General features: G+C 36.7%; 1 protein-coding gene across 1 annotated transcript in view; it reads left to right on the top strand.

Annotated features, from left to right (window-relative positions):
- Positions 1-21768, top strand: part of DHX15 (DEAH-box helicase 15) — a 51665-nt gene that overhangs the window by 17025 nt on the left and 12872 nt on the right. Inside the window, exons 4-7 of the mRNA XM_024745540.1 lie at positions 7619-7778; positions 9354-9572; positions 13689-13856; positions 21282-21368. Of these exons, the coding sequence (XP_024601308.1) occupies positions 7619-7778; positions 9354-9572; positions 13689-13856; positions 21282-21368 (634 nt within the window). The remainder of the gene's footprint in view (positions 1-7618; positions 7779-9353; positions 9573-13688; positions 13857-21281; positions 21369-21768) is intronic.

The raw sequence follows: 21768 nt of genomic DNA, 5'->3' as shown, positions 1-21768 counted from the left end.
TTATCAGTAGCTCTTTAATAAGTATAATAGCATTCACTGTAAGCATGTTTAAAAATTGTTTGCTTTTTTTTGGTAATCAACCATTGTGTTGGCATTGTGAAGGAAGGGTAGGGTGTTTAGGCTCAACCATATTTGCTGGTGAAAAGAACAATATTTTATAAAATCACTGTACTCTATGTAGTTCTATCTTCTGAATATTATTCCTGATAAATGCAAACTATTTTAGCTTTGTTATTTTTCTGTTCCTTACTATTGTCATTAAAAAATTATTCTACGGATAGGGGCTTTAAACAAAAATAGGTTTTGTGGTAGGAAATTGTGTAAGTACTTCTTTTAGTCATTGTCTCTTTCAGAAGTCTTGATCCATTATAACTTTGAAGAAATTACCAGACACAAACCTGTTTGTGTAGGCATTTTAATATGGGTAGCTTTTCTTTAATAGAGACACATATGTCACTTGACTGGATTGTAGTGGGTTAATCTAAAAACAGTGGTAGGGCTTCCCTGGTGGCGCAGTGCTTAGGAATCCGCCTGCCAATGCAGGAAACACGGGTTCAAGCCCTGGTCCAGGAAGATTCCCACATGCCGTGGAGCAACTAAGCCTGTGCGCCACAACTACTGAACCTGTGCTCTAGAGCCCGTGAGCCACAACTGCTGAAGCCCGCGTGCCTAGAGCCCGTGCTCTGCAACAAGAGAAGCCACCGCAATGAGAAGCCTGTGCACCGCAACGAAGAGTAGCCCCTGCTCGCTGCAACTAGAGAAAGCCCGTGTGCACCAACAAAGACCCAACGCAGTCAAAATTTAAAATAAAATAAAAACAGTGGTAAATAGAAAATTTATGAAAATCTTAAACATTTTATTTTAGCTTAAAACCTATACATTCACTCGTCAATCTGTTAATGTAGGACCAACCCGTTTCCTTGAATATGGGCCCTTTGGAGTTCCATTACTTAGTAAAATGTCTAGTTCTAAAGGTGGGATCTAAACCTCAAACACTTGCAAAGTACACAGGTGTTGTTTTCTGGAATTTAAGAGAGTTCAGTCTTTTGGAATTCTGGAATTCCAGACACCTTTCACTCTTCTGTAGTTATCTCACACATTTGATAGTTTTTGTGTGTGTGATTTATCTTTTTCAAGCTTTTCTGGAGCATACAACTTAGGATACATACGTACAACTCTCTTTTCTGTTCTAAAAGTTGATCATCATGTCACATATGATTATGTTGACCCAACTGGCAGGGACAAAAGTGTAGTTATACTACAGTATGTTTGTAGAGTAAGGGTGGTTTTCCCAAGGATTCATGCATTAGGTGGAGGTTAGTTAAGAGTGTAGTGTAGAGTTCTACTGTATTGAATACTTACCAAGTGCCAGGCAGTTGGTGCAGTTAGGTGCTTTATATACATTGTTTTATTTAATTTAAACAATAGCTACCATATTCTAATTTTTCAAATGGAGTATTAGAGAAGTTGAACTTGTTCAAGGTTGAACACCAATAAGAAAGCAGGGACTTGATCAAGGTTTGTCTTGCAACAAGGATGTGTTCTTAACTACTTTGTGTTGTTATTCCTCTCCATCCTCATTCTTCGTCTCTCCATATAGTTATGTGTAAGTATTTGTGAAGCAGTAAGTCTAATCACTCAGAATGAACAGTGCCTGTCATTTATACTAAATACTCTTTGAAGCAGATACCAAGAATTTCTTTGGGTCATACTGAGACAAATTTTGGATCCTCTAAGAACATAGTTTTGATTTACATGCATATTTAATCATGCCAGGATAAAGCCTATACTTTGAAAGGTAACCAAAACCCTAACAGTATTGGAAAAGCACCGTGTAACTAGGATTTTCAGAACAGATTAATTCAGAGTTTATAGTAGGGCTGGTTCAAGACGTATGGCTGCTGATTTCATTTATATTTATCTTGGAGGTTGTTGTAGATCAATAAACAAAGTTGCCTCTTTTTTTTTTTTTGCGGTACATGGGCCTCTCACTGTTGTGGCCTCTCCCGTCACGGAGCACAGGCTCCGGACCCGCAGGCTCAGTGGCCATGGCTCACGGTCCCAGCCGCTCCGCGGCATGTGGGATCTTCCTGGACCGGGGCACAAACGCGTGTCCCCTGCATCGGCAGGCAGACTCTGAACCACTGCGCCACCAGGGAAGCCCGCCTCTTTCTTTTTAGTGGCTGCATAGTTTAATTCTTCTGATGGACACTCAAATTTACAGTTTTTGTTATTAAAATCAGTTGCTGCCCTAGGTACTCCCTTACAATCTTGTACACACATTTTTTCACACGTGTACAGGTGAGTATATCTGTGAAATGAATTTCTTAAAAATGAAACTGGTTGGATCAAAGGGTGTGTTTGAATTTATTAGCTGTGGCCAGATTTCCCTTCACAGAGATTTTATCTACTCAGACCAGTAAGGGATGAGCAAATGAGCGTCAGTTTCCATGCTCTTGCCAACACTTTGTCGTGGAACTTTTTTTTTTATCTTTGTCAGTATTGTAAGTGAAAAATAGAATCTCATTATGGTTTTAATTTGCATTTCTTTTGTATGAAATTGAGCATCTTTACATGTATTTATGGGCCATTTGTATTTTTTTTTGGAATCTGAGATGCTTTTTTCATCTTTCCAGGAGTATTGCTACCTGGTTGACAGGTGCTATTTTAAAATGTATGCTTTAAACAACAAGGTCCTACTGTATAACACAGAGAACTATACTCAGTATTCTATGATAAACCATAATGGAAAAGAATATATATTTAAAAAGTATGTATATGTATAAGTGAATCACCTTGCTGTACAGCAGAAACTAACACAACATTGTAAATTAACTATACTTCAATTTAAAAAATCATGAGTGGAAAAAATAAAATGCATGCCAATCAGAGAAGGTAAATTTTAAAAATATACAGTATTATAGGATTGATGAAATTTGGTAACTTTCTATTCTTTGTCCTATGGTTGTTCTATGGTTGGTCGGCCTTTTTCTTACTGATTTGTATGAACTTTTAGCAGTTGGTATTCTGGATATGAGCTGCAGTTTTTGCCTAGTTTGCCATTTGTTTCCTTGCCTTGTTTATGACATTTCATGCCTTGCAGAAACACGAATTTTATACAAGTGTTTAACCACTTTTTAATGTTGGATTTTACATCACACCCTGGCCAAGGTTGTTTTAAATAAGCCTCCATGTATGCTGTACTCTAGTATGTTTTTGTCTTAAACCTCTTTGATCAGTCTGGAATTGTGGGGGTGGCGCTGAGGCAGGGAGTCTTTTATTATTGCCCCCCCCCCCCCGAGAACACTGTTACTGAGGATTGCTTACCCATACAGTCAGGTTTTTTTCTTCATTCCTGCACGCGGGCTTTCTCTGGTTGTGGCGAGTTGGGGCTACTCTTTGTTGTGGCGCGTGGGCTTCTCATTGTGGTGGCTTGTTGTGGAGCCGGGCTCTAGGGCATGTGGGCTTCAGTAGTTGTGTTGCACGGGCTTAGTTGCTCCATGGCATGTGGGATCCTCCCGGACCGGGGCTTGAACCCGTGTCCCCTCATTGGCAGGCAGACTCTCAACCACTGCGCCACCAGGGAAGCCCTAGTCCGTTTTTCATCACTCATAACTTGAGCATTACTTGTTGACATTCATTAAAGTTATAAATAATACATAGTTTATTATTAAAAACTTTTTAGGGCTTCCTTGGTGGCACAGTGGTTGAGAGTCCGCCTGCAGATGCAGGGGACATGGGTTCATGCCCTGGTCCGGGAGGATCCCACATGCCGTGGAGCGGCTGGGCCCGTGAGCCATGGCTGCTGAGCCTGTGCGTCTGGAGCCTCTGCTCTGCAGCAGGAGAGGCCACAACGGTGAGAGGCCCGCGTACCACAAAAAAAAAAAAAAAAAATTTTTTTTTAAATTTCTGGTGTTCATTTTACAAAGCATTTGTCACCTTTCTGTGGATCTTTTTTCCCTTTATGACTTTTCTTTGAATCTGACTACTTGAGATGTTTCAAAAATTATAAATATATGTAAAGAAAACTATAAACAAATAACACGTTTGCAGTACATAATGTTTTAAAGTGCTTTGTTTATACCAGAATTTGTGACATTGGTGGGATCAGAGTTTGCGGTTGGCTTGTACCACGCCGTCTGCCTGTGCGCATTGACTGCAAAAAATACTTAAGCTAAATTAAATTGATAGTACTTAGCACACTGGGTTTTTTGGTTTGTTTTATTATATAGACAGTCCAGGTTGGAAATAGGGACTGTTTCTGACTTGCTCCAAGGATGTTTTTGCCACCTTAACCATCTACTTTGCTTAATCTGCCTCTTCTTTTTTTTAAGTTTTTTTTTAATAGCGCCAAAGACTTTTTTTTTGGCCATGCCACGCAGCTTGCGGTATCTTAGTTCCCAACCGGGGATTGAACCTGGCCCCCCTGCATTGGAAGCTTGGAGTCCTAACCACTGGACCACCAGGGAATACCCTGCCTCTTGTTTAACTTGATTAATTTAGACTAGTGCTTTCCACAAGTTAGCAAGCATCAGAATCATAGGAAAGCTTGTTAGAACACAGATTGCTGTGCCTCACCTTCAGAATTTTTGATTAAGTAGGTCTGAGGTGAGGCCAGTTCTGTAGTTCTAACCAGTTCCCAGGTGATGCTGATGACTTTTTAAGCTAGTCTCTGTCCTAAGACAGTTAAAAAAACACTGGAGAATAGGGTATCCAGTAAAATGTAGAGTTTGGCCGTCCTGTGCAATTTTTGTTTACTAGTCCATTACTGAAACTTCAGAATAATGTAATTACAATTTATTATTGTGACCCCCTATTTTTATGGCTCACCCCTTAGTCTGGGTTAAGTATTTTATCACTAGGGTTTCATACATCTAGCAGTACAGCAAATCACCAGGTATCTTTTTAATTTATTTATCTGGGACTTTTAGGAGAGTGTGTTAGTGTAGGAGGGGCCTGGGATTGGGAATCAGTACACTGATACCTAGTCTTAGTAAGCTGTTTAACTGGTTTTGAGACCCTGGAAAAGTTAACTGCTAGTACTCAGTTTTCTTCACTGGGAAAGCAGCAAATTTGATTGTATCTTTGAGAGATTTTCCAACTTCAAAAATGTCTTTTTTCCTGAAGCTCTCTGTTGTATAAACAGCAAGCTTCCCATATTAGCTGGTGATGCAGGAGATAATTAACTGTAACATGTCATAGAATTGGATCACTGGGTGATGATCTAATCAATATTGAACTATTAGGAGTCTGTAGAATCTGGAAGTCAGAGGGTTCAGGTTTAGTTGACCATTTAACTTGGTAATAGGTAATACAATTTGTTAATAAAAGAAGGCAAATAATAGTTCCATTAATTTAATTTATAAACTGCCATTCGTAACCTTTCCCCTCTTCTCAGAAAAATATGAAAGAATGAGCATTTGGGTTAGCTCTCCTTTTGGATGCCTCCATAGTGTTTTGGTGGTCTGAAGTTTGAGGAATATGAGAAAAGATCAAAATAAAAGGGTGTTTTGTTTTTTTTTAAGGAGTTTTCAAGTGAAAGTTTGATACTTTAGTGGCTTTTTAATCACAATTTTAATATGTGAAATTAGAATGCATTTTACAGTCTGTGGGTCTTCTAAGCAGGTAGAAGTTAGGTGGTTGTCAGTGCTTGAACTTGATCTAGCTGTACAAGTTGTCACTTCAAATAAGTAATATGTATTGCTGTAACTACATATGTTGAGTTCATTTGTTAATTAAAGTATCTTCAAAATAATGCACTAAGATTCCATGTTGAAATGAGTTGGCTTGCAAACTGAGCAGTAGAGTGTAAATTTGATAGTATTTAAGCAGATATTTGCTGTTCAGAGAGTGACCAGTTCGGGTTTTTTGCCTTGCAAAGCAACATACAAGAGCTTTGTTGAATCTAAGGAAATTATCCACAAGTAGATGAAACTGTATTAATGTTTTGCTACTGAGATAATGTGCAAAAGGACTGCCCAGCTCATGTCAGTAATAACATCTGAAGGCAGGAGAAAGCACCACATGTCCTCAAAGAGATAAAAGATATTTCAGAGCATCTAGAGGATAGTGTAGCTGATTCATGCACCGTGGTGCACTGTGGTTAAGGCATTGAGTCATAGTTTAATTGGCTCTGTTTTTGCTTCATGGTCTTAATATAAAATAATCTTGCAGGTAATGCTGTGTCGATGCCAGGAATGTGGTAGCTTCCTTTTTAAAATAGGACCAAAGAAGAAGGAAACATAACATATAAAGAGTAAAGATGGATTTCTTTGCCAAAAGTCTTAATTTACAATTAAGTTCAGGTAAAATAAAGAGAGGGCTTCCTGTGGGTTGTATACTGTCATTTTGCTGAACTTGGTGCTCCAGCAGATGGCCTTAGCTAAAAATACCAAGTTGGTCCGTGAAAGATTAGATTAGACTAATCTGTCAAAAATAGAGCCGGGGGCTTCCCTGGTGGCGCAGTGGTTGGGAGTCCTGCCGATGCAGGGGACGTGGTTTCGCGCCCCGGTCTGGGAGGATCCCACGTGCCGCCGCGGAGTGCCTGGGCCCATGGGCCATGGCCGCTGGGCCTGTGCTCCGCAACGGGAGAGACCACACAGTGAGAGGCCCGCGTACCGCAAAACAAAACAAAACAAAACAAAGAATAGAGCCAGAATAGTGAAGTCATAAATAATGACATCAGATTTTTATACTGCTTTTAATTCTGTAAATAAAACCATGGATTTGTATTTTAACTGAATGACCTGTGACTTCAGCATTTGCAATTTGTCCAGGTGCCAAATGTAGGATAGCGTTTCGTGTTAGTGACAGTAGCAGCCAGAATGGAATGGACAGGAGATGGCTGACCCATACAGCCATTTTGCAAACCACCCTTCTTCTGAGTGCCTGTATTACACATTAGCTGTCTTCTCTTGAGCCATCCCTAAGCCTAGTTTTCCTCTTTGCTTCATTGATACAGCTAATGCCATTTGCCTTTTCTCTTCCATATGTATTTACCAGCATTTCCATAGTGCTAATGCTGCTACTCATTCCATGAATATATTCCTTTTTATGATTCTTTACCATCATTTTATTGAATTGGATGGGGCTGGGGAAAGAAAGATGGTAGACTTGTACTCTCTTAGTCCTTTTGAACCAGGAGTCTGTTAGCTTAAGTGAGGAATTATTAGGATTTTAAAGAAATACAACATTTTAGTGCTGTAATGTGATAAAACAACTTAAAATGGTTTCTTAGTTTTATTCGCAGGTTGAATGTTTGTTTAAAATTTTATTTTGTTTTTAAGAAATTTATGTAAGTGACTAATTTTGCTTTGGCATTTGTGTGAAACCATGTGTTTGTTATATTCCATCATCAGATTTACCTTGTTTTCTCAATGCATTGCAGTATTACAGGCTCACTTGACAGGATTTGATAATGTATAACTTTGATATATTCACTGAAAAGTTTTTCTGGAAGCTTAATTTTGCAATTGATTATGAAACAATAGCACATTTGGTTTGAATAAGAGTTTAATTTTGACTTCTCTGATGTCTTTGCATTTCATATTTATGTCATGAAGGTTAGTTTTAAAATGCCCTAAATGAACCTTAACTAACATGTTCTTTGTCAATATAGGTATATGACTGATGGGATGTTACTTCGTGAAGCTATGAATGATCCTCTCTTGGAGCGTTATGGTGTAATAATTCTTGATGAGGCTCATGAAAGGACATTGGCTACAGATATTCTCATGGGTGTTCTGAAGGAGGTTGTTAGACAGAGATCAGATTTAAAGGTGAATTAATTTATTTGTTCTTAAAAAATACCTATATATGTATGTATATATAAAAAACAGGGAGCACATGATGATCACTCTAATCGACTACAAAAAATAATCATCTGTAAAAGAAGCAACCAATAAGAGTACCTATAGTGGTTTATCCTTTCTTTCTAATTTACCTTGCTGTGTCTTTTAGACTCTAAGTATGTATTTTTGGTAATGCCTTTTTAAGCCAAATCTTTTTGGTAATGTAATTTTAGTAATGTATTTTTTAGTAATGTATTTTTAGTAATATATTTTAGTAATGTATTTTTAAGCCAAATCTTTTCAGTTTCTAACCCACCCAGTTTTTTGTTTTGTTTTGTTTTGTTTTGTTTTAAATGATCTAATGGTGTTTTTAAGCCTTCTGCTCACCCTTTATTAAGTACAGGGAACGCCTTCATTAAGGATCAAATCTTTGTCCTTGTCCCAACACAAACATGCTCATTATAACTCGTAATGCTGGAGAGTGGAATAACTACACCCAGAATAAACCACTCCTTAGAAATGCCTTCCCTTAACCTAGGGTCTTGTGTTTGTTTGCTTGTTTTTCTGTCCATTACACCACTTAGACCCTGGCCAGTGTTACTGTGTTGATAAGGGCTTAAAACTGACTATGCTGACGTTTTTGTCTCCCAAAGTTTATGAAGTTCCCTTTTGCATTGTGTTTGTGTGTATGTGTGTACCATTCATTGGAACTTAGTATCGTGTGTTAGTGTATGTGTTACAGAGGGTTTGTATACTAGGCAGAAAGATTCTTGGTCTTAAGAAAAATTGATATTGAGTATGATTTGGCTTATAAATATTAAATTTATGCTTTTAAAGAATATATTTGAATAACTATATGAGTACTGTCATTATTGATTAAACCTTATGAGCTACTGAAATTTTTAGGTAGGAACTCAAAGTAGAAATTAAGAACTCTGTAGTGGAATGTTTAAGGGGGGAGCCTTCTATTTAAGTATGTTTTTAATGGGTCATATAACGTCATAATTTAAATAAAAGGAGGGTGACTACACGGTCATGCAACCCTGCACCTGAACAACCTTTTTTCAGTGTGGCTTTTACAGCAGTATAGAAAGCCTCTGTTTTAGAAAATTTTCTGAAGAACATATGCTTAATAAAGATGGTTTGGAAGAATAGAGAAATATTTTGTTTTGTTTTGTTTTTGCGCTTTCTTCCTGTTTTCCCCTATGTGCAAGGTTGTCATGTTTTGTTTTAATAACATAGCTGCAGTCATACTACATATTTATGTTGTCTTTTACCAATCCCTTTTACATGTCATGTAATTATATAAACTTTGGTTTTTAAGGTGTTGCTTCATGAACATGTATTCTAGTTTATTTATTGGATGCCAGGTTTATTCCTACTTTTAAAAAATGTAAATAGCTTACTATAGCACAGCTTTTCCGTATTTGAATTTTTTAATCACAGTTTATTTAGGCATATTGACGTATTTGGAGCAGTAAACATTACTCTTCTGTTTTTTACTTTAAAACCACATAAGGATCTTTGAAGATAGCTTCACTTAATTTACTGTTTTCTTTTCAGGTTATAGTTATGAGCGCTACTCTAGATGCAGGAAAATTCCAGATTTACTTTGATAACTGTCCTCTCTTAACTATTCCTGGGCGTACACATCCTGTTGAGATCTTTTATACTCCCGAACCAGAGAGAGATTATCTTGAAGCAGCAATTCGAACCGTGATCCAGATTCATATGTGTGAAGAAGAGGAAGGAGATCTTCTACTTTTCTTAACTGGTCAAGAGGTATTGTCATTATTTGCTTCATTATTTGTAGTTTTTATTAGGCAACAACTTTAAGAACTTGGCATATATTAACCATATATTTCGTATCCCAGTATTTAAAGTTTTTCTTCAACCTGATGGTATATATATATGAAATATTTAACTCCTTTTATCTGTGTACTCTAGGAATACCCTTTTATACTATTAGTCTTTGTGTTCTAGTTAATTACCCTAAGAATATTAAATGCTTTTAGAATTTCAAGATTTAGCAATTGTAGTCTCAACTTTGGAGAGACCTGGGTGGTGAGTAGTGTTGTGTTAATTTGCAGTTTTGCTGAGGTATGAATTTGAATCACAGGTGATGTGAAATCTGGTTATTATAGTCAGTAATTTAGTTTGTAAGTGAACTCAGGTAATTCAGGAGCCCATCTGCCATCAAAACAAATGTGTGTGTTTTGTTTTTGTCTTCTTGCATGTGTTTACTGAGGATTGGAAGGAATCACTGAAATTCCTTAGTTAGAATTTACATCAATTTTAAGATAGGAATTTTATTCTCAGATGCAGCATTTTCTAAACTCATATCCAACAGGATGTTTACAGGTGTACTGAAAAATTCTTGATGGCTAAATAAGCTCAATGAAAGCTATCTGGATAAAATAGTTTTAGAAAGCCTTTTCTAGAGGTTTTCTTAAAGCTTGTCATTTGCTGTAGTAGGCTTTGTGAATTTTCTAGAACTTGCTTCTCAAACTAATATATGTGCTGATCACTTAGAAAGCTTGTAGATTCTGATTCAGTAGGTCAGGTAGGGCCTGAGATTCTATTCCTAGCAAGGTTCTAGAGCAGTGGTATTCCATTACAACTTTATTCATAGCTGGAAATGTTCTGTATCTGTGCTGTTCATTCACCTCCACTAGAATGTGAACTCTCTTATTTGCGTTCAGTCTGCAGGGATGCTTGATATATAATATTTGATCAAATGCTGTTGCATTAAGAGCTATAAATGTTGAGTGATTTTTTTACCCTTGCATTTTTTCAGTATTGTCCATATGATTTATTATTTCTGTCCCATTGATCATAGTTTCTTTTCTGTAGAGCAGGGTTTTTCGACCATAGCACTATTTATGTTGTAGGCTGATTAATTCTTTGCTGTGGGTACCCCATGCATTGTAGGATGTTTCTTAGTGTCTCTGGCCTTTACGCATTAGATGCAGTTACACTCCCCCAGTCTGTAGACATTCCCAAATGTCCCCTGGGGGTGCAAAATCATTCACAGTAGAGAATCATATTTGTTCTTTTGGGAAAAAAGGTGGGTTGCAAATTCAGTTTTACAGATAGATCTCTGTATGTATTAGTCTCCCTTTGTATGCATTTTGAATGGAAGAATTTTTATATATATTTTGTAAGCAAGAGTACCAAATGCTTTTTAGATGCATGTAAACAGTGTTTATCCTATAATGCAATGTTGAGGCTGTTGTATTCATTTTGTTCTTTTGTGTATGGTCTCTGTAGTTTATCACTTCCTCCAAAGTGCATAGCATGTTTTTTTAACGGCTATTCAAAATAGTCATTATGTTCAGATAGACAGGCATATTAGAATTCTATCAAAAATATCAGATGGCCTTATGGAGACGACCTGAGATGCTTTTCTATGAGTTAAATTTCTGTGGTTGATATTTTGGCAGCTACCCCACAGCTGGGGAAAGGAAGGGAATAAGCCCCAAGGTTTTCAAATGTGTGTATCTTTCAGTAAAGTATTACTGTAATTGAACTAGGTTTACATGTGTCCTGTTGCATTTTTAAGTTTCCTTTAGAAGACTAATAAAGTCTTCAAGAATGTAAAGACCTTTAAGGATAAGGTAGCAATACTGCTATTCCTCATGTCTGTGAACCTGTTATTTTTACTTGGTCAGTTAAATGGTAGATTCTGGGAATTCAGTACTCCCTCCTGTCTCCATAAATTTGAATAGCATCCATAAAATTTAGCTATCTTGACATTTAAAAATGATGACCATGTTACCATTTTGACCACGTAAACAGTTGTGTTTTCTATAGTCCCTTGAGTTAATTTGGGAGGGGAGAGACCAGTTTTTAAGGTGAAAGGTTGGAAAAATGTGAATTCTAGAATGTGTATTATTTTTTTGTTAATCCATTAAATCAAGCGTTCCTAGAAGAGCTCCTTAGAGGAGCTGTGCTACTGAATTAGATAAGAATGATTATAATTGAAATATCAATTGTAGATGCTTAAAGATGTTGAAACCTTCATTCTTTAAGCAGTATATTCTTTTATCTTTAATTTTACTGAATCTTTTCCACATGCAGGAGTTGAGATTCTTTAAATTAGTAGGGTCTGAATTAATTTACTAACATACATATTGATGCTTTTGGAGCTGAAAGTCTTTCCTGAATTCAGAAACTCTTAAACTTTTGTCTCAGTTCTCAATTCATGAGTAAGCAGAAGGTTGCATTGTGCTGATGAATGTTAATAAGCTTTGTGGTCTTCAGAACTGACAGTGTTGACTCTGGAAGTTTGGTTAAATTTAGGGAAAATTTTGTTGCTGAGTTTAAAAGCATAGTGTTTAGAACTTTGTATAAAAACATAAATGGTGTGGCATTTTTTTCCCCCTCTGCTCTTTAGAGTAGTCTTTATATCCCGTGCAATAGTGATTTTGTTTTAGCTCCATACATGATTAGCAAATACTTCCAGTACTTCCAAGTACAATAATCTTGTTAAAATTTCTGGAGTCTGCAAATGCATGATTTGGGGCACTTTGAATTTTCTATATAAAATCTGGGATTTGGTGGCTTCTGACCATTTATTTTCCAGTCGAATATATTATAGAATTAACAAAATTGAAAATACTGGTGTCAGTTTTCCTATAGGATATGTAATATATAAAATCTAGTTTTGGATTTATATTCAGTTTTTTTTGCGGGGGTGGGGAAGAGGTCTAATTTTGTATTTGTATACCAGCAGGGGGCATTCTAATCTAGGTACAGCATTTGAAAGCAGTTTTTTTGGTAAAAATATTTGTTTCATTTGTTATATTTTTTTCAGTGAATAGCAAACTTTCATTTTCGTTTGGAAACTTTAGATCTCAAAGGAAACTATTACATCAAATACTTAGTAGTAATTTTCTGTGTCACAATTTTCAAGACTTTATCTGTTATTCAAGAAAACTGGTATGTTTGAAATTGATGGAAAAAACCTTTTTTTTTTTTTTTTGTTCTTAAGTATCCAAAATCTTTGTATTCTTTAACATGGAAACAGAGTTGCACTTTGATTTACAATCATTTCAAGGAAAATTATTCTAGCTTGATTATAATATACAATAAATTAACCTGATAAATGTTTAAAAATCATTCTGTCTTTTGAATAAAAGATAATTTGTCAATAAGGCTAACTTCTGGTAGAGATTATTGGACAGACTGCCACATCATTTAGCATACTTCTGAGTTTAACTAAATCAAAGCTTCTGTAAAATTTAAAATTGGCTCCCTTCCCATTTTCAAGTCCCTTTGCCATCCCCTAGAGCCTCCCATCTACCTGTCGCTCACGCACTCTTAGTATTCATTGTGTGTCCTCTCTTTAAAACTGGGTTTGAATGCAAATGTATTGGAATCGTTTTCTGTAGTAGGGAAATTTTTGAAGAGGCTCTAAGATATTTGGGTTAACCTAGTTCTTAAATATCTATGTTGATACTGTAGAGGTGTGTGTTCTCATTAAGCACAATGAAGCAAATCTTCCATATAATTGCATTAGTGATACGTGACATTAAAGCCTAATTGGCTTGTTTAAAATATCTAGCACATCCATTTCTTTTAGATTGTGAAAATTGAAAAGGTTATGAGTGCAGTTAAATATTCCTGGGTGAGAAATTTCAATTTTAGTACAGTTTGTTGAGAATTAATTAGGATATCGAGTCTAAGAAAAAGGGTGTGGAATGCCAATAAGGCAATTTTGTGTTTATTTGACTACAGAAGTCAGTTTCTTGGATTATTTTTGGAAATCCCAGTGAAATTTGCTAAATTAATTTTGATTACTAAAATGAAAATAAGCTGCATAGTACTAGGATTATGGTAAATACTTAAAATGTTTCAGTGTGTATTCATTTTATTTTCAAACTCAAACTTTTGTAGGAAATTGATGAAGCCTGTAAGAGAATAAAGCGTGAGGTTGATGATTTGGGCCCTGAAGTTGGTGACATTAAAATCATTCCACTGTACTCTACACTCCCACCTCAGCAGCAGCAACGCATTTTTGAGCCTCCGCCTCCAAAAAAGCAGAACGGAGCAATTGGAAGAAAGGTAGCATTGAAACGTTCTCCATAAACATTGCATTAATGCCAAAAGATTTGTCTGTGAGATATCAAACTATATTGAATTATAAAGGAGTAAGTTATGGGTGATTGTCATCTGAATTGTATGCTACAACATTACCTGTATTTCCAAAGTAAATAGAAAGAAATGTATTTGAGTAGAGTTTTGCATATCTTTTGACCTTAGAGTAAGAGCAGATACTGCTTCCCTCTCTCCCCAGAAGTTCCTCCTTAGCAAATGGAAGGTTGATTGGGGTGAGGAAGACAGCCAGATGTCTTCCTCCCCATTAAATCACTTGGCAAAAACTAAGTACTTTTTTCTTCAGTGCCTTGCCTTCTGCCTAGAATTTTTGTCAAGACCTAACCAAATGTCATGTCTGTAGGTATGAAATGGTGACTGCACAGAGCTCTAATAACAGCAACACTAATCACACTGCGTAAATATTTGGATTTCTTGTGGGCAGGAACTGTGGATCCTTTTGGTGTGGATATCTGCCTGGCACAGGAAGGGAGCCAGGGGAATTCCAGCCTTGTTTCTGGGTGCTTTGTGTGTGTGGGGGGGCGTGTATAGGAAGGAGATCTGAGTTTGATACAGGCAGATATGCCTTTATTTTTTAAGAGATGGAGATTCTCTTAGATCCTTTGAAAATAAGATTGCATTGTTTGAAAAGGTTGGAAAACCACTAGAGTCAATTTGGCTTCTAAAAAGCCCAGCCACTTATTAGGCTATATAATAAGCTGCATGTGAATTTTGGTAGGATTCTTGATCTGGTTTTAAAGTTTGCATATTTTAAACTGGGTATAGTTGATTACCTTCATCACCTTGGGGAGATGATTGTCAGGGATTAAGCTTATTGTATACAGGGTACTAACATATCTAGAACAGTCTAGGCCCTTGTGGCAACTGTTACACATTTCTTGAGTTTATTCATGTAGAAAAGTCTTAGGAAATATTACTCACTTACGACTTGCTTGTCAGTCAGATTTGGAATTTATTGCTTTCTTACGTCTGTATTCTAGCCTAACAGATTCACAATTTTTTTTTGCTGTATTTTTTCGATCTTTTTCCCCAACATTTTTGATGATTGTTGGAAAATTACAAATTATAAAGATATTTAAATGTATCATGATTAATTATCTCTTTACATGGCTGTGTAAAAGTTAAATGAACCAGATACATTTTTCAAATGGAAAGAACTTACTGAAAAGTTAGGCAACACCAGCGTAGTGGTATATAAATTAACAGGAGGTTGATAGGGAAAAATATTAGGTTTTGAGTTTTTCATAGGTCAACAAGAGTAATGAATATGACTTTTAAAAAAATAATCTGATCATAGCTTCATTATGTTCAACATTGCAATTATTTAAAAAAATAGTCTGATCATAGCTTCATTACGTTCAATTATTGCAATTATTTTTGTCATAGTGCTGTCTCTAGAATATGTTTTAAAATATTTTCTGTTTATGTGCATTCAGAACTTTGGGGGACAGTTTTAAGTGATAACTTCAGTATGTAATTTTGAAGTTGATTTGTTGACTGAAAAGTACTCATTCTCTGTGGAGTTTTTAACTTCACTCTTTGTCAATGGATGTATATAAAAATAGCTGTTTCGTAAACATTTTCTAAAGTAAAGAGGAGTTAGAGTTAGTACATCCTCCAGGCAGGTGATTTAATTTTCTCTTGAAATCATGTACACTTTGTGTATCTGCATTCGTTTTAATTTTAAAATGGTGTTTTTATTTATCTTTGAGTAAAATTGGCTTACAGCAAGATTTGCCATGTTTGTCTTTTTGTGTAGTTCTCTTCATTCCATTTTCAGTTACTTTGAGAACTATTGGGCCCACACATTAAAGCTTATTTCGTATCTGAGCTCTTTGCTCTGTTAATACTAGTATATTGGAAATTTAGGTTCAGTCTGGTGTCAGTCCAGTACATGGTACATTTTGTAGACTCTACAGCCAAAGCCCATGGAATAGAATGAGTTGTTTGGTTTTTAAAACTATTGCTTTTCATATTCTTGTAAATCCTAGGATATTTAGGAGAATTTTGTCTTTCTGAAAAGAGTGATTCAGCAGCACTTGGATATATGTGTGATGGCCACAGATGTTGAGGGGAGGCCATTGGAGTTCCCAGGGCTTGGACTCACCTTGGGATCCCATCTCAGGCTTTTAATTCAGAATCAAAACTAAGGGCCACAGTGCTATTTCATCATCCACTAATGATGTTTCATTCAGCTAAAGCTATAGGATCTCTTGTTGGGAAATCATGTTATCTCCTGGCGTGAGTCAGCTTCATCTTAGAGGTTGAGAAGAGTGCTGTCATGGGCTCCCTGGATGATCCCAGGGGAGGGAGGACTTCCCTTGGCAATTGGTGCATTATTCTTTATGAGGAAAGACACATTGGACCCCCAGCATGTTTAAGGGAAAGTGAACAATTTTTATAGAAGTTTATAGAGGAGGATTCACCCAACAAATCATGTATTTTTAAGCTGGTCAGGGAAGGTAGGAGTGCCAGCTGAAAACCTGAGACTGTTGAAATGCACTAAGGCCAAGCAGTGACTGGCAGGCGAGATGAGCAAGTGACCATCAGACCCGGGGCTTGGCAGGTTCAGTTAGAATAGAAGAAAGGATCGGTGGGATTGTGGGAAAAGAAGAAGGGTAAGAATTAAGATGCACACAGGTTACATGAGGGAATGTGGGTGGATACCAGAACAGTAAGAACTGGTATTCAGTTGCTATTTTCCTGTTCTCTTTTTTAAATGCTACAACTTTGGTAATATCCTATTTATATTATAAAACAAAGAACTAGAGGCCAAGGCTTGATTCTTTTGTCATGAATTCATTAATTAAACATAACTGCCAGTTACTAGAATGGGACTTTCATTCAAGAGTGCTGTCACTGACTGATACTCACAATTCATTTAAAATTACAGGGAGGGATAAATTGGGCATTGGGATTGACATATACACACTATTATATATAAAATAGATAACTAATAAGGACCTACTGTATAGCACAGGGAGCTCAATACTCTGTAATGACCTATATGGCAGAAGAATCTAAAAAAGAGTGGATATATATATATGTAAACTGTACAGCAGAAAGTAACTCAGTTTTGTAAATCAACCATACTCCAATTTAAAAAAAATAAAGAGCGTGACAAAGCACAAAAATAAGTAAGTAGATAAATAAATAAAATTACATAGGAACATTTAGGGGTTTACAGTCTGCTTCCAGTGTGAAACAAAATACTATTTGATTCATGTTTTTGTTAAATTACTTTATATTCGAGCACGTTTTGTAAGGTAGTACCTTATTATCTTACTCATTGTATTAATTTATGCAAAATAGGGTTCCTAATAGGATTGTGGTAAAAGTAATAACAAAACAGCTTTTTAGTACTCAAGTTTTTAAATGTAGGCTATATTAAACGTAATCTTTTATGGGCACTGGGTACTTAACCAGTATTCCTTTTACAAATAGTTACTGAGTTCTTTTTATGTGGACTTGCAACATAGCACCAATGGTAAACTTTCAAGTTTTTAATCAAGAAAGGTTGATGGCTTCCCTGGTGGCGCAGTGGTTAAGAATCCGCCTGCCAATGCAGGGGACACAGGTTCGAGCCCTGTTCCGGGAAGATCCCACATGCTGCAGAGCAGCTAAGCCCGTGCGCCACAATTACTGAGTCTGCGCTCTAGAGCCCACGAGCCACAACTACTGAGCCTGTGCTCTAGAGCCCCAGAGCCACAACTACTGAAGCCCGCGTGCCTAGAGCCCATGCTCCGCAACAAGAGAAGCCACCACAACAAGAAGCCTGCTCAACGCAACGAGAGTAGCCCCCATTTGCTGCAACTAGAGAAAGCCCACGTGCAGCAATGAAGACCCAACACAGCCAAAAATAAATAAATAAATAAATAAATAAATATATTGTTTTAAAAGAAAGGTTGAGAGCGCAATTCATAAATTTATGTGAGGGTGGAGACTGTTACCTGTTTTGATCATGCTTGACATTTGTTCAAATATTTGACTTTAAGCTAAAGCTACAGTAGTTTTGTACATGCATGAAAGTTTACTGATCAGTAAGTCACTTGTATGCATTTTTTGACTAAGACTTATAGCTGCTGTTTTATATAGATTGGGTGTTATTAAAATCCAGCAACTATTTTTGTTTTTATTTAGTTTTCATTAATTTTGTCCATACAAATAGCTGATTTTTCTGTAGCTTATCTTAGAGTTTACTAATTAACAGTGTATGCTCAGAGCATACATTGCTCAATAAAAAAGAGAAATGGCCCTTATGGAGATGGCTGTATAGTTTTAAAGAGAGGCTTAATAATACACTATCTGAAGATAACTTAGCGTGGTGCTGCTGGGACATTTACAAACAAGCTAATGTCCTCACTGAATTGGAGACCCCACCGAGTTCCCTAGGGACTAAAAATCCAAATTTGTTTAACCTAACTGCATTACCGTGTCCAAATAGAATTCAAGTAGAGCAACTCAAGTACTTTGAAATGGAATTATTGAAATAAATCAACGTGGATTCCATTAGAAGGCAGATTATTGAGGAGGAAAGGGATAAATCTAGCTGAGAGTTTATTCTTAACACATATAATATAAAAAGATTAGAATTGGCATCGCCATACTTTTTGTCGTAATGTTCATTCTATATGTGGGGTTATTTACCTGAAATAATTCCTTTGCAAGTGAGGTTTGAACACTCTTTAAGACTCTTTGAACACTTATTTCCAAGCTACAGTCTAGAAAGCTTATAGCGTATATATTCCTGTCAGTAATATCTAAGTCCCTTGACAAATTCAGTATCACTGTGTTATGACCACTTCCTAATTAGATCATGTGCCACTTAACACATTTAGAACATACTTAGGGCTTGCCTCACTCACCCCACTGCTAAGGTTCCAAGACAGCTAGATAACTTTTATCATCTCATTTATTTCTCTGTTCTTTTGTAATCTGTGGGTGTGTATGTTTTATTTAGCCTTAGTTAGTATTGTTTATCCAGCTCTAGTGGTAGAGTCAGTAGAAATACCTCCCTCAGAGTTGTACAGTTTGTTATATGATTGTTCCCCTTTTTTGTCCCAAAACCCACCTCTCGTAGGGTAGGTAGGTCCTACTGAAAAAAAAGTTTTTATCACCTTAAAGCTTTTTAACCAATTTACTTTTTTAATCTTTGGAAAAAGTCTAAAGACTATGCTTCTCTAGGTGTTTTTATGCTTGTATTTCAGAGTGTGACTTTGGGATGGCAGTTGACTTTATCATCAGTAATGACACGGAGCTTGTCAAAGTTGGTGTGATCACCTGATTCTTAAACACTTGTGAAATCACACATCCACACCACCTTATAAGGTGTTGTATGATTTGTCACACACACACCCAGAGAAAACACATGAACACCAAGTGAAATTATTTGGTGGACAAAAATTGTTTTTAAATAACTCAAAGGGTTAATCACATCAATACATTTTTATTATATTGAGTATATTTTGTTCTATTAGAAATATGTGAAATTTTTTTCCCCCAAAAATATGTTTTAAACATCTATCTAGAAGTACAACATCTATCCATAATGGCAACCATTTTCACCCCAGAATAACAGAAAATCACAAGACCTCTTATGTAATCACAGGCATGTAGTTTGTGATTCTATATAGTTTATAAAAGGGCTTTCCACATTATCTAAGTTTATATCTTAAAGCTCTGTCTCAGCTAGACTAGTATATAAGAGTTATAAAAGGAAGTTAAAGCTTGGGGGTGTTAAAACCTCTCCACTCTTACTTAGCTATTTAGGTTTGATTCCTGGCTTTGCCACCTACCCCTCCTCCTTCCACTACAACACACTGACTTTGTAGAAGAATATTAAATAAACTCTGGTTGTATTTATTTAAGTTCACCTGTTAACCTTGTTTATGCTTGCTTCAGCTCTAATTATTGAATGTGTGCGTCTTCGAAATGTTCTGGAAAATATATTTCATTAGCATCAAACCACTTATAGTTTATTGTCCATTTGCTAGTTAGTAGTCTTTTCAACTGACCAATGCACAAAGGGAGCGTTTTCGTCTTAGACATGCAAGTGATTCTAAAATATCCTGTTAGTGATGTTCTAGTCATCTTTTTTTAATATATAAAAATTTATTTATTTATTTATTTATTTTTGGCTGCGTTGGGTCTTCGTTGCTGTGCGCGGGCTTTCTCTGGTTGTGGCGAGCGGGGGCTACTCTTAGTTATGGTGCTCGGGCTTCTCATTGCAGTGGCTTCTCTTGTTGAAGAGCACGGGCTCTAGGTGCATGGGCTTCAGTAGTTTTGGCTCGCAGGCTCTAGAGTGCAGGCTCAGTAGCTGTGGCACACAGGCTTAGTTGCTCCGTGGCATTCTAGTAATCTTTTAAACCTCCAAGATTTCCTGGCAGTGTGAGTCCTTTCTTACATGTGCCTATGGGCATTCTTGTCCACATGCTCTCTCGTTTAAGCCAAACCTTCTATTTCTAGTGCTCTTCCCTTCCCTCTTGTGGGTAGATCCCACCTTACCTTCAACAACTCTCCTAAATGCCATTTTCTCAGTAAGTTTTCCTTGTCTTCACTTTGGAAATAAACACTTTAAAAATCTTAGAGCACATTTTTTTTTTTTTTTTTTGCTGTACGCGGGCCTCTCACTGTTGTGGCCTCTCCTGTTGCGGAGCACAGGCTCCAGACGTGCAGGCTCAGTGGACGTGGCTCACGGACCTAGCCGCTCCGCGGCATGTGGGATCTTCCCGGACCAGGGCACGAACCCGTGTCCCCTGCATTGGCAGGCAGACTCTCAACCACTGCGCCACCAGGGAAACCTTACAGCCCATTTTTGATGTCATTACACTTCCTCTCCACCTCTAATGTTTCTTTACAAACTGTAAAAGCTTTAAGAGCAGACTCTGATCTATCTTCTGTGTCAACTGCTTGCATATACATGTATCTCCTACTTAATGGCAGCAGTTTGTTCCCAAAATCAGATGTTTTGGGGAAAATAATAATGAGGATCCCATTTTCCCATTGTTTAAAAAGAAAAATTATGTAACATGTCATTCTCAAGCCCCTAATCTTCTAAAACCTGTTTAAAATACAGTAAAACACCCACATGAAAAAGCAAGCTATCATGTTAGTACTAACATAACTTTTTATTGACCGGGGTACGAACCCGTGTCCCCTGCATCGGCAGGGGGGGGCTCAACCACTGCACCACCAGGGAAGCCCTGAATTCTTAAATATTTGTCTTTATATAGCATTGGTCATTAAAGATCAAACCTTATTTCTGGTTTATTTAGTGGGTTGTAACTGATTGTTTAGTGAAAGTTAATGCTAATCTTACTATTTGAATTGTACTTGGCCGGTAGTATAAGTTAAATACTCTTTATTTCTTAACAGGTTGTTGTGTCAACTAACATTGCAGAGACATCTTTGACAATAGATGGTGTGGTATTTGTGATTGATCCTGGATTTGCAAAACAAAAGGTACGTATTTTGTACTACTTTAGTACTTTATAAATTAGTATTAGTTTAACAGTACTTACTGCTTACTAATTTAATGGCTGAAATTTACTTTTTAGAATTATTTTCCAGTTTGTGTTTCATTTTCAGACTTCTGAGATATGAACCCTTTGTGTTCTAGCTGGCTGTCACATACTAAGCCCATGTTTAATGTTTAACCCTAGGCTTCTTTTCGGTTGCATTGTTTTCGTTGTTTCTTTGTAGTGATGGTGAGTGTTTTGTATGTGAGTGTATGTTCATGTAAGGAGTATGGTGGTAGTAATAAATACAGGATTGATTATCATAACCTGCATATCAGTCACTCCCCAACTAAATTAGAGTTTCTATGTGCCAGGCACAGTACTTGAAAAAAAAGTACTATGTT

The sequence above is a fragment of the Neophocaena asiaeorientalis genome, unplaced genomic scaffold (genome assembly GCF_003031525.2).
Source record: "Neophocaena asiaeorientalis asiaeorientalis breed wild unplaced genomic scaffold, Neophocaena_asiaeorientalis_V1.1 scaffold397, whole genome shotgun sequence".
Taxonomy (NCBI): Eukaryota; Metazoa; Chordata; class Mammalia; order Artiodactyla; family Phocoenidae; genus Neophocaena; species Neophocaena asiaeorientalis.
The sequence above is the reverse complement of the archived record's forward strand: the minus strand, read 5'-3'. Positions and strand labels throughout refer to the sequence as shown.